A 16724-nucleotide genomic window follows, 5' to 3' on the forward strand; every position below is an offset into this window, starting at 1 on the left:
GCAGTGGCCACAAAGGTCAGAAAACGCCACGATATCCCCTGGAACTGGGGCTACAGATGGTTGTGAGTCACCGTGTGGGTACTAGGCACTAAGCCAGGTCCTCTGCAGCCAATGCTCTCAGACACTGAGCCATCTCTCTAGCCCCTCTATTCTTTATACACATTAATATAATATATGTAAGCATATATTTTTAAAAAACACAATTTTAGGGCTGGAGAGATGGCTCAGCGGTTAAGAGCCCTGATTGCTCTTCCAGAGGTCCTGAGTTCAATTCCCAGCAATCACATGGCTCACAACCATCTGTAATGGGATCCAATGCCCTCTTCTGGTGTGTCTGAAGATACCCACAGTATACTTGTACAAATAAAAATAAATAAATCTTTTTTAAAAAGTAAATAAAAATAAAAATAAAAAACACAATTGTAAAATTAAAGAAGCCACTGCAAAATACAGCTCACACTACATATGACACTGCCCCTACCACTATATGATATACTTTAAAAAGTTCTCCTCTAACTCTACTCAGAATGGGGGTGGGGGCTAGGAGATGGGGACAGATAAAGCAATGTCATTTTCTTCCTATATTAATTCTACAGAATGACAACTATGTGACTATTTTTTGCCTGTAGTGGGTCGATCTGATGCTGCTTGAATTCTAATGCTAAATACTGGCTCCTCGAGACGTGGTTGCGCCCAAGAAGCAGATCCTCGTGTACTTATTCAAGTGGTACCATGTGAACTTCCTCCCCAGTTTAACTGCTAGAGCCTGTGACTGGGCATGGGGAGAGAGACAGTGGGGCTGGAGGTTCAGGTGAGGGGGTTGCAGATGGAGAGAGAGAGGGAGAAGAGGAAGATGGAGAAGGAAGAAGCCACCATGGACCAGCACTGCATGGCCAGGAGAAACAGCAAATAACAAGAGACCTTATAGCTGGGGAATAAGCTGGGATAGCCCTAACTCTACCCAATCTAGGCTTATGGCTTGTAAATAAAATACCTAGATGGTGTGTGTTTTATATGGGCTTGTTAGAATTATAAATCCCTACAATAATTGTCCACGGGCTCAGGGGTAAAGAGTGTATGTGCAATAAAAACAGGACCAAGTACTGGAGAAAAGTCTGACTAGGAGCCTGTGTAGAAACAACTACACTTCATCAGCAGTGGTAAGTAGGCATCACACAAGAATTAAAATTATGACAACCTGTAAGGACATATGTTTTGCTAGCAAAGTTAAGGCGACTTCATTAAGACTATAATCTTTCCACCTAAATGCAGTGGCACACACCTATGATCCCAGATAGTTGGGAGCCTAAAGTAGAAGGACCCAGTGTTTAAGCCTGGACATCTAGAGAGGCTCTGTCTTTAAAACAAGACAAATAAAACCCATCTTTCCTTTGATCATCTATTCTATTCCTCAAAGCTCAGACAGCGACCTTCACAGAGACGGAGTACAAAGGTAACAAGTGGACGTGTGAACAAACTACTGCTCTGAAATTTTAAACTCAAATTTAAGCTGATGCCAATGGACCTTTGTACATCTAAAAGGGAAGGTGTCTAGCACTGAAATAAATCATTCTGTAATGGTCTGGTCCAAGCTAGGTAAGGAAAAACAGAGCAACACCTGACTAACCATTCTGTGACCAAGTGTCACAGGCTGGAATGTAGCTGACACAATGGGAGAAAAGGCAGCAAAATATAGCAAAGATTTAACACCTCAGTAACTCCTGAGGGAGAAAGAACTGAATCTGTCCATTTGATCGGATCAAGTGTTAAGGATCCATTTAAGAGCCTGAGGCAGGGCCCTGCTGTTACCACACAAGCCTGAGGACCATAGTTGAGGTCCCCAGAACACAAATAAATTGCCAGCTTTGAGTGGCAGCCTGCCTGTAATTCCTGTACCCGAGAGGCAAGTGGAGGTAGGGTTTCCTTAGAGCTAGATGGCTAGCCAGACTAACACTACTGACCAGCTCGAACTTTAACTAAGAGTAATGGGTACGGTGGAGAGATAAAGGAAGACTTCAAATGTCAACCTCAGGTCTCCATGCACACAGGCACCCACACAAATGCAAACAATACACACCTTCAAACATGCATCCACAGACAATACCAATACATGTTTGAAAAGGATTGCATTTAGTCACTAGCTAAATAGGAATGTATTCAAGTGTCCTGTTATGTTACAAGCACGCTATGAATTAGTATAATTAGGCAAGAGAAGTTCGGTAAATCCCCCCTAGTGATACACAACTGTATCTGAGAGCTGAGGTTCAAGCCCAGGCAACCAAGGGCAAGAATCCTATTCTAATCCCCAAACTGTTGTGCACTGCAGAACAGTTGACCCAATACAGAAGAGAACTGGCAAAAAGATGGACACAAGAAAGGCTGAGAGGTGATAAGAGAAAAAAACAGTAGTAGTCTAGAACACCAACAGATCTAATGGAGCGTCCGCAAGTTAGAAAGGCTGCTACCCTCGGTGGAAGCAGCCTCCCACGCTGCCCTAATGGAAGTAAAACTTCACTTCGGAAGAAAACGTTAAAAGATGGTTGAGTCTGGGAAAGGGGGAATAGGAAGTATGAATTATCATTTTACATCTCTCAATCTTTTAACTAAAAAAATGTAATTATGTGTGAGTCTGTAGGTGAGTATGTGCATATGAGTGCATCGGCCATGAAGGCCAAAGACATCAAAACCCCCCTGATGCTAGAGTCATAGGAGGAATGTAAGCCGCCCACTAGAAATTAAACCTGGTCCTCTGTAAAACCAGGAAGAGTCATCTCTCTAAGTCTTCAATGTGTTGTTGTTTAATGAGCTGGCATGATAGCTCACCTGCACACCTGAGGACAACCTGAATTCAATCCCTGGGACCCTCACAGAGGAAGAGGGAACCGACTTCTGCAAGCTGTTCTCTGATGCCACAGGTGTGTTGCTGCATAGCCACCCACACCCAACAACATACATACATTACACACACATAAACACACATAAACACACATAAACACACATACACCAAGTAAATGAACAAAGGCAATTTTCAAACATGAGCTATCTCTCCTGCCCTGTAAGCAGCCTTTCTTTAAGATGTGGAAGAACTGGGGCTGAAGAGCTGAGTCAGCAGTTAAGAGCACTTACTGCTCTTACAGAGGACTTGGATTTGGTTCTCAGCACTCAAATCAGATGGCTTACAGCCACCTATTAGTCCAATTAGTCCAGAGGATCCAATGCTCTCTGACCTCTCCAGGTACTTACATGCATGGATACACATAAACTTAACCAGATGCACACTACACATAAACAAAAATATATAACACACCTTTTAAAAATTATGAAGATCATGCTGAGGAACCACCTCCACAGCCGGATGGCAGGAGCCTGATTCCCCAGAGCCCGTCTAAATTGTAGGTGGGCCTGGCCTCCTAGGGCTTCCACATCCTCATGCCCACACATGCACGCACACCGCACACCTACAATTCTAGTCTCAGAATGCAGAGACACCCGGGAGACTCTCCAGAGCAAGCTGGTTAGCAAGATCAGCCATATTAGGGAGCCCTGGATTTGACTGAGATCCTGCCTCAAAGAATAAGAAAGAAGGGCTGTCATAGAAGGTTCCTGATATTAATAGGGTTTCTACATCCACACCCCCACACAAACATGTCTACTGTACACACACTTACAAACATGCATACATACAGAAGTGCACACCATACACATACAAATATGAAAAGGAGAAAAAGACTGTAAAAATGCTTTAAAAAAAAAAGACATAGAAGAATTAAAACTCAGTGGCATTAAACAAAATCTCTATGGCAAAGTAAAAGTGACTTTATAGATATTATCTCATTTAAATTTTCACAAAAGTAGTATTTAAAAAATTATTATTTCCATTTAACACATAAGAAAGTAAAGTACAGGATGTTAAAAAAAAATCACACAAGGTCTAAGTTTAAGTATGGAGACTCAAACCTAGGTCTAGGACTCCAAAGTCTATGGTCATCACGACCACACTAGATTATAGCAGCGTTTTACATTAATGTCAAGGATGACCTGTTTGTTTCTATGGATGATATAATTATTTTCTCCTGTGCTTACTTCTCTGGAACTTTCTACTGAGTAGTTGTGGTGGTTTGACCCAAGGAGTGGCACTCTTAGGAGGTGTGGCCCTGTTGGAGGAAGCGTGGCACTGTAGGGGTGGGCTTTGAGAGACCCTCCTCCTAGCTGCCTGGAAACCAGTCTTCTCCTGTTGGCCTTCAGATGAAGATATAGAACTCTCAGCTCCTCCAGCGCCCTGCCTGCCTGCATTAACACTGTCATGCTTCTCACTTTGATGATAATGAACCAAACCTCAGAACCTGTAAGTCAGCCCCAACTAAATGTTTTCCTTTATAAAAGTTGCCTTGGTCATGGTATCTGTTCACAGCAGTAAAACCCTGACTAAGACAGTAGGAACACTTACTAAGTTTCTAAAGTAGTTAAATCTCACAAAGTGAGTTTATTGACCACCTGGAAAAGAACAGTTAATAACGGAGTCCTTCTGGTCTCTGTGGCAACTCACATCCATTCCAGGTAAAGGCGCCCAGTATCCCCCTCCTGCTTGGCCTGCAGCTTTGCTTGTCGATAAACTTCGGAAGTTTCTGGTTCACAGAGGCCCAGCTGTACAATATTAGGAAATGGCTGTCGTCCAAGGAGGTGTCCATTTAAAGATAAAAACTCTTGAAAATTCTCACAGACTGCACAATCCTAAGAATAAACTGAAATCTGTTAGACACAGAGCCAGAGCAAAAACCTGACATCTCTTTGTTTCTGTGATCTTAACATTTTAAAACTTAAATGGAACATTGCCTACATGAACTAAAATATAACAGCAGCCACTAGGCAATAAATACAGTGTTCTCCCTCTCCCTCTCCCTCTCCCTCTCCCTCTCCCTCTCCCTCTCCCTCTCCCTCTCCCTCTCCCTCTCCCTCTCCCTCTCCCTCTCCCTCTCCCTCTCCCTCTCCCTCTCCCTCTCCCTCTCCTTCTCTCTCTGCCCCCTGGCTGTTGTCTCAAAATGCAAGTTCATAGCTACTGCTTCAGTGCCAAGCCTGCTTGCATGTTTAACTGGCAAGCCCCCAGTTAAATGCTTTATTTTACAAGTTGCCTTGGTGTCTCAACAACAGAAAAGTACCTAAGACAGAAATTGGTACCAGGACTGAGGTACTGCTGAATATACCTGCCCATACTCTGTGTGTGTGTGTGTGTGTGTGTGTGTGTGTGTGTGTGTGTGTGTTGGGGGAGGGGTGTTGTTTGTTTTGTTGTTGTTTTGGAGAAATATGAAAGACACTGGGACTTCAGACTAGGAAAGCATTTCAGTGTGTAAGTCGGTCTTAACAGGCCATCCTAGAAGGACCTTGGAAGACCCAGTGCAGAGAGCAGCGAGGACTACAGAGGCCCAACTCAAGAGGTTCCAGAGTAGAACAATATAAGCAACTGGGTTATTTTGGCAAAGAATGTAGCTGTTTCTGTGGCCATGTCCTATGAAACTGCCTAAGGCTAAATTGAAGAGTTTAGATTGATTTCATTAACAGAGGAGACTTCAAGAGAAAGCAGAATAAAAAGAAATACTGGGTCCATAGATAGATGATAGATAGACAGACAGACAGATGGGGAAGAGACAGTAATCCCCTTAGACTCATCTCATTATCACCAGGCATGGTGGCTTAAACCTTTAATCCCAGCACTTGCAAGGCAGAGGCAGGCAGATCTCTGTGAGCCTGAGGCCAGCCTGGTCTACATAGTTAAGTTCCAGGACAGCAAGAGATACATAGTTAGGCCCTGTCTCAAAAACCAAAATACAAATAAAGAAAAATATCCCATTATCAACCGCATTTCTCAGCACTTACAGAAAAAAAAAAAAACACTGAGACCCACTCTTCCCCAGTTTTCAAACTTCAATCTTATGTGTGTTCTCAGTGGGCCAGGAAGCAATTAACCAAAATCAAAGGGCACAGCAAGAAGATGATCTCTATTCTGCTCACTCCCACCACTAAACTTAGAAGTCAATGTCAAAATGAGACATGCCTTAGCTACTAAACTTTCACACTGATAGATACCTTTTCATCCAATATATGCCTATATGCCACGAACTCGTGAATCAGATGGGCAGGGCCGACAAGTTCTGTTTTTGCTTTAATCCAGTCCAGGGAAAACATTAAAGCACAAAGTTCCTTAAAAATACAGAAAAATTGTAAGATAGGAGTACTGTGTAAAAAAACAAAAATCAAAAATTACAACTAGAATGCCATTTTCCTAGCCCTACTGGGAATCACTTTGTGGATCTAAAATGTAAGACCAGAGGAAAGGTAGCAAAATAAACACCTAACTCAAAATAAATGTAAATGGGGCCACAACAGCTTAACTCACAGTTATATAAAGAATTTAAATATGAAACAGAAATTTTTTTAGAAATATAAAAGATTAGGAAAGGAAATCTTTGCAACCATGACACAAAACAAGCATATGTGCTTGTGCCCACATGTGCAAACATACACAAACATACAAATACATGTGCATGTGCTCACATGTGCAAACATACATAAACATACAAATACATGTGCATGTGCTTACATGTGTATTCACACATGTGCACAAAACAAGCACATGTACATGTGCTCACATGTGCAATCACACACACATACACAAACATACAAACACATACACATTTAACTAGATAAAAATCCATATATTCTATACATTACAAAGCAACATATCCAAAACTTTTTAAAAGACATGAATTAACATTACTGAAACACATAATAGAGTAGGGTTTAATGTGATCCTTTATAGGAAATCATAACAGGACTGAAGCAATAAAGAAGAGAAATGTCATCAAGGAAAAAGATAAGCTAAGAGCCGAGAGGCCTCAGCTGTGTGGCATTCACCTGAATCCTTAGCACTCAGAGGCTGAGGCAGAAGGACCACAAACTCAAAGCAAGAAAAGAATAGGAGCAATTCACAAAACAAATGTATATACAGCCAATAATCAAAATCTTACAGGTAATCAAAGTGCAAGGTTTACCACTCTTCTGTTGGCTTGCTAAGAATAAAGGAATGATAAGAATACTAGCTATAGCTGGGCAGCAGAAGCACGTGCCTTTAATCCCGGCACTCTAGAGATGCTGAGTTCAAGGTCAGCTTGGTCTATAGAGTGAGTTCTAGGACAGCCAGGACTATACAGAGAAACCCTGCTCAAAAAACAAACAACAACAAAGAACAAACACCCTCATCCACTAGTGGTAGTGACCATATATATATAGTCATATATATATATATATATATATATATATATATATATATATATATATATCCTGTGTATCAGATATTTACATTATAAATCATAACAGTAGCAAAATTACAGTTATAAAGTAGCAATGAAATAATTGTACAGTTGAGGGTAGCCACAACACGAGGAAATGTACTGAAGTGCCATAGCATTAGGAAGGTTGAGAAACTTTGCCCTAACAAGTACTCAGTAAATGAATTAGTGAATATCCTTTCCCACCTTCCATTGCCACATAAAACTTAGAAACAAATCCACACTGCAGATAAAAGAGGGTTACAGCTAAGAGGAAAAAAGGATTCATTTTCTATGGTCACTAAGATTCCCCCCCACCCCCACCTCTTTTTTTTAATCACAAGAAAAAATGTAAAAATGGGATAAAAAAATCTTACAGAAGATATATTTTCAATAAAAGTCTAGCTAGGTAGTGGTGGCACACACCTTCGATCCCAACACTTGGGAGAAAGAGACCAGTGGATCTCTGAGCTTAAGACCAGCCTGGTCTACAGAACAAGTTCCAGGACAGGTAGGGCTACACAGAGAAACCCTGACTCAAAAAACTAAACAAAGAAATAAAAGAAAGATTTCAATGGCTGGTGAGAGACAGAGGGTAAAGGTGCTGCCACCAAGCCTGTCATCCTAGATTCAGTCCTTAGAACACATACAGTGGAAGGAGGGAGCAAGTTACCCTCCGACTTCCACACGCATACACCCACACATAAACACACCAAATAAATAAGCACACGTCATACATGAAAATCTTCAGATTCTAATAGGATAAAGCATGACACCAAAGAAAAATTTTACATAGCATTTAACGATGTGAAAATTTAAATATCTAGTAAAGTAGAAAATAAAATTTAAGAATTTTATTGATAGCTTAATGGTTGGTAGCACTTGCTGTTCTTGCACAGGACCCAGGTTCTCTTCCCAGTATCCACATCAGGCAGCTTACAACCATTTGTAAGCCCAGTTCCAGGGGCCTGGAGCCTCTTCTGGCCTCCCTGGGTACAGCATACAAATACACGCAGCCACAACATTCATACACATAAAAAAGAAATAAATAAAATCTGTAAGAAAAATAAATAAATAAACCCAAAGGGGGTAAATATTTACAATAGATAGAAACAGGAAATTGAAATAAAAGAATTTTCAAACGTGCCATCTTACTTTGTGCATATTGGCACTAGCCATGTGATAGGCTAGGAAGTTGTACCAATACATGCAGTCCTCCTGGTCTGGAGACAGCGTGTGGGGCTGGTAATACCTCTGAAACTGAGTGACCATCTTCCTGTGCAGATCCTGAAACCCACATCAAGCACATCAGAGGACGCAAACAATACGATAACCTGAGCAGTAGAGGATCTCCCACTTCCACAGCTATGACGAAAATCTCGCCCACAAGCTGCTTACAAAAGGGAGAGAGAGTGGAGAATCATGTAAGCACCCCTTTAATCAAATAATCAACATCTACATTACCCAACCTCACTCCCTGATGAGGAGGGCATAAAGGCACAGCATCACTTCTGAATAGTTCTTTAAAACGTGTGTGTGTGTGTGTGTGTGTGTGTGTGTGTGTGTGTGTGTGTGTGTGTGTTAGTGTACATAGAATGTAGTATCCAAAGGGGCCAGAAGAGACTGTCAGATCCTCTGAAACTGGAAATACAGGCAGTTGTGAGCTACCTAACATGGGTGCTCTCAGTGCCATCTCTCCAGCCCCTGCCAAAGAGGCACAACCTCAGGCCACTCAGAAGACAGCAGACAAAGTCAAGTTAGGGAACTGAGTTTAAACTAACTGGTTAGCGCTCTTCCAAACCACCGCAGCTGGGCTGGAGACGGAGCCCAGAGTAAAGCACTTGCCTGCTATGCACCAGGCCTTAGGTTTCATTCGCATTAAAGACAAGCACTGATTAGGGAGATGACAATTAGGGACATCAGATGCTGCCATTATCAGATGGGATCCTGAATTGGATCTGGACCGTTGAAGGAACATTGGTAGAGACGTTGGTAAAATCCAAATAAACTTGTGAATTATTAGCTAATAATAGTACATCAATGGTAATTTTCTAATTTTGACAACTGTATTATAGTTATGTAAGATGTTAGCAATAAGGGAAACAAGGGAACAGTTTACACAATCTGCAATATCGTTTGTATGTCTTTTTTTGGTTTGGTTTGTTTTTTGGGTTTTTTTTTTTTTTTTTTTTTTTTTGGTTTTTTTGAGACAGGGTTTCTCTGTGTGGCCCTGGTTGTCCTGGAACTCACTCTGTAGACCAGGCAGGCTGGCCTCGAACTCAGAAATCCGCCTGCCTCTGCCTCCCAAGTGCTAGGATTAAAGGCGTGCACCACCACGCCCAGCCGGAATGTCTTTATATAGCAAGTCTAAAACTGTTTCAAAACCAAAAGTTCAAGCACAAGTGGCATTTCAGTACCTGAAGCTGACTGCGATTCTTCTCTGTAAGAAAATCTACTTGAAGATCATGTAAATAATAACAAAATGACTTTCCATTCCGATTACAGAATAAGAGAGACTTATTAACGAACTCCTGCAGGATGTCTTCAACTTCTTCCGTTTCCAAGTCCCAGAGAACGCACAACACCTAGCATTTAGCAGACCATAAAAGGACAATGAGCAGTAAGTATGGGAAACAGAGTATTTTGATCAATACACTATTTCCTTGATATCTCTGGCTTAAGAGACTCAATTAGTTTCCAAGATAAAATGAAAAACCGGGTGCTTCTCTACCTTCCCTAGAACCACTGAGAAGTAAGAAACAGGCTCAGCACAGAGCCTTTGATGGAGACTAACAGCAGGGACTTTGGTACCCTCACCTCTCATGTCAGTCCAACTACCAAAGTGCACATGCCATAAGGACCCAGTGATAAGGAGGGCGGGTTGTCCATTACCTTTGTAGGTACCTTGACGTCCTTCTGAAGGATGGAAAGGTCTGTGTAATAGTCTTTGATGTCTTCTCTGAGCATTTCAACACTTATCGACATGGCTTCATCTAGAGCCTCATAATCATAAGATGAAGACTTCCTTATTCTCTTAAACTGCTTATTCTGAAGCTGTCTGAGGTAGTATGCCCAGCGATTGGGAAAATCACGTAAAAGCGCACCAATTAAAGACACTACAAGAGGAGAACCTGGGGGGGGGAGGTGGGGAGGTGATTACATTAATACCATCTTAGTTAAAAATCACCACTAAACAATTTTATTTCATCGTTTTAAATCTCTCTCTCTCCCTACGTGCTCCAAGTGTGTGTGTATGGAGGGCGGTTAATGTGGGTATGTGGAGGACATGAGTGTGTGGGGAGGTGGATGGAGGTGTGGGTGGGTGGGGTATGGGGGTATGAGTGTATGAAGGTCAGAGGACAATTTGTCAGCTCTGTCATTTCATGCAAGCCTGGATGAAACTCAGGCTGTCAGGCTTGGCAGCAAGCATCTTTACCCAACTAAGCCATCTCACCAGCACAGGAAACGATTTTCAATGCAAGTTACCCAAGACCTATGGGTATTTATAGCCCCTGATTTACCTTACTTCAAGATTTCAAGGTCTGTCTTTTAAGAATATCGTGAGAAATAAGGCAGCTTTCACTCGCAGATACTCATTACAATACCATTGGCTCAGTTTTTTTGCATTATTCTTCTTGTCCAATACCCTTGCTACATGGCTGCCAGTCCTGCCTATGCAGTGGCGTCCAGAGGGAACTGCAGAGGCTGAACACACGGGAGAGCTTCTGCAGGCTGGCACACAGAAGGCAGCACAGAAGCTCTCCCCTCTGTCCTGAGCTCATCGCTATACCTCCTGTCTGTATGTCTGTATTATCCTCTAGAGGGCAGTAAATGTGTTTCCCTGATTCCTGTAAACTGCTCAAACAAATTAAACAAGCTGAGTCAGAAGCATGGGTTATAAACAACCTGTTAACTGACAAGTTGGAAGCAGAGAGAGGTCGTCATGGGAGCTGATCTTTCAACCTGTAGGATGGTCACGTTTTCCATGTAAACCATTTAAGAATTAAGGGGACGTGCAGTTGGTAAACATGCAGAGTTGATTACTCACATGCTGTCTGGTAAATATATCTACACAGGTGGTGTCCGAGCGATCTGTGCTGTCAAAGTCTAGTAAGAGACACTAAGGCTGAGATTGTGTTTTCTTGTTTCCCTCATCCTCAGAACAAGTAAAACTTTGATTTCACATCAAAGTGTTAGAGGGTAACAGTATCTACTTACCACACTGAAATTTTAATTGTATAAGAGTCCAAACCAAGTAATTTTATATGATGTTCAGGATATTTTCCACTGTTTGGCAGCACAGGTCTTAACCTTATTTCACCTTTCTCATTAACATAGTCTTTAACATATGGTGGGTACATGCAACGGTGTTTGAAGAATTAATAAATACCAAGTGTAGTCACTTAAGGTATCAAAAGTACCTAACCATTAAATACCACAAAGCAGGTTCCAGTGTTGATGTGCTAAGTTATCGTAGTCATCAGCCTGCTTTACACCAGAGCGTCAGCATTCCCACAACACCCCAGACCCAGGCAGCACTACCTTTGCATTCCTTTATAATACTGTGAGCCTCCGCTGGCAGATCTTCTTTCTTCATGTTAACAAAAAGTGACAAGATCTCAAGTCCTTTCTCTCTCCCTAGACCACTCTCCACAGGGACAACATGCTTAGGACCTGAAGCAAAATCGTGGCACAAAGTAAGCAATTTGTCACGTCACGTATGTACATGTACTGGATGAAACAACGCCTTCTAGTTTAATAACTTCCCCATAGTGTTAAAAAGTAAATTGAAACTCTTTACCCGCCAGGCAGTGGTGGCGCATGACTTTAATCCCAGCACTTGGGAGGCAGAGGCAGGCAGATTTCTGAGTTCGAGGCCAGCCTGGGATACACAGAGAAACCCTGTCTCGAAAAACCAAGTTAAAAAAAAAAGACAGAAACTCCTTACCCATTACTGAATCTGTAACACTCTTATCTCTGGTTGTAAGAAGAATCTGACACTGATTGTCAAAAGCTTTTAACACCCAAGGATCCCAAACATCATCCAAGATCAACAGAGACCTAAGGTAAAAATAAATAAATAAATAAATAAATAGGACTAATGACACTTATTTTGCACTTCCTTTAAAAACCATCCTGAGACAAGAGTAAACTGGCAGACCAGAAGTTCCTTCCATGTATGGCCATGAACAAGAGTCAGGGTAGCAAAGGCGAGATTATAGTTTCAAGAGAAAAACAAAGGAAAAAATGAAGAACTGTGGTGGTTTGAATAACAATGGCTCCCATAGGTTCATGCATTTACATGCTTTGTCCCCAGTTGATGAACTGTCCGGAAAGAACCAGGAAGTATGGCCTTGTTGGAGAAGGTGTGTCACGAGTGGACTTTGAAGTTTCAAAAGCCCGTGCCAGGGCAAGTGTATGGTTCCCTGCCAGCTGCCTGTGGGTCAGGATGTAAAGCTCTCAGCTATTCTCTCAGTGCCACGCCTGCTTGCTTTCTGCCAGGATGATAATGGACAAACTGAAACTGTAACCAAGAATCCAATGAGATGCTTCCTTCTATAAGAGCTGCTTAGCCACGGTGTCTCTTCACAGCAGTAGAAGAGTAACGAAGACAGAAGTCAAGGTTGGCAACTATACAAAAAATAAATAAAGGTATGTATGCACATACATACACAAAATAAATTTAACTTAAAAAATAAAAATAATCCAGGCAGTGGTGGCACATGCCTTTAATCCCAGCTCTCGGGAGGCAGAGGCAGGAAGATTTCTGAGTTCGAGGCCAGCCTGATCTTCAAAGTGAGTTCCAGGACAGCCAGGGCTATACAGAGAAACCCTGTCTCAATAAATAAATAAATAAATAAATAAATAAATAAATAAATAAATAAAACAGGACTGGAAAGATGGCTCAGCAATTAAAAGAACTGGCCACTCTCACAGAGGATCAAGTTTGGCCCCGGAACTCATAGGGAAGCTAACAATAGCTAACTGTAATTCTAGTTCCAGGAAAATCAAGGCCCTCTTCTAGCTTCCATGGGCATTAAGCACACACATATTGCATATACAGGCAAAATACTAATACACACAAAACAAATAATTTTTCAAAAAAAGCCAAAAATAAATAAATAAATGAAAAATAAAAAAAACACAGAAGGCTAACACAGAGGGAAATAATAGGAAACAGTCCCCATCCAACACAGCTTCCTGGGCAGGAGAGGAAATAAGTCACACAGTAAGCCAGACAGTAAGCCTCTGGACAAGACTGGCAATCTCAAGCCTCAAGGGCAGCCTGAACACGGGCACGGGGACTTGGTGTAGCAGCGACACTCCGAGGCAGCCTAGCACTGAAGAAACTCATCCTCTCGCTCCCAGTAACGTGTGTGCTTATGTGCAGCGACCCTGCTGTACCCAGAAGGCCTGTGTTTGTGGTGTCCTTCATTAGTCCTCTGGCTCTTACAATCTCTCTGCTTCCTCTTCCACAGAGGTCCCCGAATCCTGAGGGGAAAGATTTGATGGACACATCCCATTTAGGACTGAGTGGTCCAAGGTCTCTCTCTGCACGGTGTCTCTGCACTATGAGTCTCTGATTTTGTTCCCAGCACCTACAGGAGGAAGTTTCTCTGATCATGGCTGAGCAAGACACTGATCTGTGAGTGTCACAGAAGGTCATTAGGAGTCACTTTTCTGCTATGCTCTTTTGGCAGAACAATGGTATTTGATTTTCCCCTAGGTCCCTATCTCGGGTTCTTGGCCACCTAAACAATGTCAGGAATGGGTCCCATGCTTTCTTTTATAAAAGTTGCCTAAAAGAGCTCCTAATAGAAACTTGGTTACAGTTTCAGACAGCTTGTCATTGTCATCATGGCAGGAAGCAAGCAGGCGTGGCATTGGGAGAGTAGCTGGGAGCTTTACATCCTGGTCCACAGGCCGCTGGCAGAGAACCATACACTTGCCCTGGCATAGGCTTTTGAAACCTTGGGGGTGAGACAGTGATTGCTACCACAGGCTTCGTGCCACCAGTATCCTGCAAGCAGGTCACCACTGTAGACCAAAGGGTTTGTAGCTGGGTTGCTCTCCTTTGTGGTGTGCTGATTTTCTTTCCATGGATGCTCTGCCAGTGAGCGGTGTGCTTTCGAGTGCTTCCCTGAGACAGTTATCCTTTCCCATCTGTGCAGGACTGCCTTAAGAATCCAGCCTGGTAGTGCTAATTAAGTCAGTTCGCTTGGAAAGAATTTACTTGCCTTTCATTTCTGAAGAACAGCGGTTCCAGGAACGTTCTTTTTTTTTTCTTTTTGTTTTTAAGACAGGGTCTCTCTATGTACCCTTGGCTGTCCTGGAACTTGCTCTGTACACCAGGCTGGCCTCCAACTCATTGAGATCCACCTGCACTCTGCTTCCCAAGTCCTGGGATTAAAGGCGTGCACCACCGTGCCCGGCTTCTTGTTGCTTTTTGAGATCAGTTTTGTCTTTTTTTATTTATTTATTTATTTATTTATTTAGTCTCACTTAGAACACTTTTTATTTATCTACTTACTTATGTGTATGTTTCCTTAAAATCATTATCTTTAATTCATCTTCAGAAATTTGTCAGTTTTGTTTTCTTCTATGTCTGTTGCTAAAAGACACGGTAACATGATGCTATACCAAGTATTTTCGTGGTTTGTGTGTGCCTAAGTTGGTATTTGTGCCAGATTATGCACATAAAAGTAAAAGGACATTTACAGGGGTCAGTTCTCTCCTTCCACCATGTGAGACTGAGGGATCCAATTCAAGTTGTCAACTGGGCACCAAGCTCCCTTACCCACTGGGCCAACTGCCATGACTGTCTTATATTTGTCTTTGTCATTAAGAGAGTCTCACTCTATGGTCCAGGCTATCCTCAAACTCCCATTCCCGCATCCTCTGCCCCCGGGATTCCATTTGTGCATCATATACACAGACCTGGCTGACTTATTCCAAAACACTGAACTTGAAGCTCAGAAATCCTTCTTTCTGACATAGTCTCAGATTCTCAATTGTATTTTCTTAAAGATTTTTTAAAATTTATTTTATTTCATGCGTGTTGGTGTTTTGCCTGCATGTATGTCTGTGTGAGAGTGTTGGATCCTCTGGAACTGGAGTTACAGACAGGTGTGAGCTGCCTCGTGGGTGCTGGGAATTGAACCCAGGTCATCTGGAAGGGCAGCGAGTGCTCTTTAACTAAGCCATCTCTCCATCAATTTTATTTTTAATCATTTTTGCTGACTTCAGTGAATTCAACACTATCATCTTCTATCTGCTAAGTTTCTTATTCAGATCATGTACTTATTTAAATTCTTAACTTTACTCTATATTCTCTCCTATCTCATTGAGTTTCCTTAAAATCATTATCTTTAATTCATTTCCAGGAATTTATCAGTTTCATTTTCTCCTATGTCTGTTGCTAAAAGGCTGTTTTATACCTTAGGAGGCATCATGTTACCATGTTTCTTTCATGGCTTTTGCATCCCTAAATTGGTATTTCTGCCTCTGGTAGACCAGCTGCCTCTAGCAACTTTTACAATAAAAGATTTCCTCCTGTGACTTCCAGGGCTAGCCAGGTAGGCTACCTTGACTCTGTTCCACGTGCATTAATAATACATTGTGTGAGCCGGGTGGTGGTGGTGCACGCCTTTAATCCCAGCACTTGGGAGGCAGAGGCAGGCAAATTTCTGAGTTCGAGGCCAGCCTGGTCTACAGAGTGAGTTCCAGGATAGTCAGAGCTACACAGAGAAACTGTCTCGAAAAACCAAAAAAAAAAAAAAAAATACAGTGTGTGTATAAATTTCTTCAGCTATAATCAAACTCTGGAAACTTGTGGGGATCTCCATAACAAAAGTTATAGGGTACGGTGGTTCAAATGAGAATGGTCCCCACAGGCTCATGAATTTGAATATTTAGCCCCTAGTTAGTGGAACTACTTGTGAAGGATTAGGAGGTGTGGCCTTGTGGAGGAGGTGTTTGAGGCCACCTGTGAGGTATCAGATTGTAAATCCCAGTGTGCCTGTGTCTCCTGTTTTTGGTAAACTCTCAGCCCATAAAGAAATTCTCTTCTACAAATCTCCTTGCTCATGGAGTCTTATCACAGCAACAGAAAATTAACTAGACCAGGGGGGTTGTAGGATTGTTCCAGCAGTCGAGATGCCACAGAAGGGATACAATCACTGGGATCTGCTAGACACTAGTTTGGTCAAACAAACCACAAGCTGTAGGTTCTGTAAGAGACCCTGCATCATGGTACTAAGCCGGAGAGCTAGAGAGGAAGACACCCAACACGTGCCTTTGACCTCCTCAGGGGCACACATGGGTACATACGCACACAAATGCATATACCACACAGTTCTCAGGCCGATGGGATGACTCAGACCTGAGTTCAAATCCCAGAAT

General features: G+C 42.2%; 1 protein-coding gene across 3 annotated transcripts in view; it reads right to left on the reverse strand.

The window, feature by feature from the left end:
* Positions 1–16724, reverse strand: part of Apaf1 (apoptotic peptidase activating factor 1) — a 93433-nt gene that overhangs the window by 60523 nt on the left and 16186 nt on the right. For all 3 annotated transcript variants that reach the window (NM_001282947.1, NM_009684.2, NM_001042558.1), the window contains exons 6-12: positions 12271–12383; positions 11865–11996; positions 10215–10453; positions 9740–9907; positions 8478–8609; positions 6082–6195; positions 4547–4731 (exon numbers count right to left, since the gene is read on the reverse strand). In NM_001282947.1, coding sequence (NP_001269876.1) covers positions 4547–4731; positions 6082–6195; positions 8478–8609; positions 9740–9907; positions 10215–10453; positions 11865–11996; positions 12271–12383 — 1083 coding nt within the window. The remainder of the gene's footprint in view (positions 1–4546; positions 4732–6081; positions 6196–8477; positions 8610–9739; positions 9908–10214; positions 10454–11864; positions 11997–12270; positions 12384–16724) is intronic.

Source organism: Mus musculus, chromosome 10 (assembly GCF_000001635.26).
Source record: "Mus musculus strain C57BL/6J chromosome 10, GRCm38.p6 C57BL/6J".
Lineage (NCBI taxonomy): Eukaryota > Metazoa > Chordata > Mammalia > Rodentia > Muridae > Mus > Mus musculus.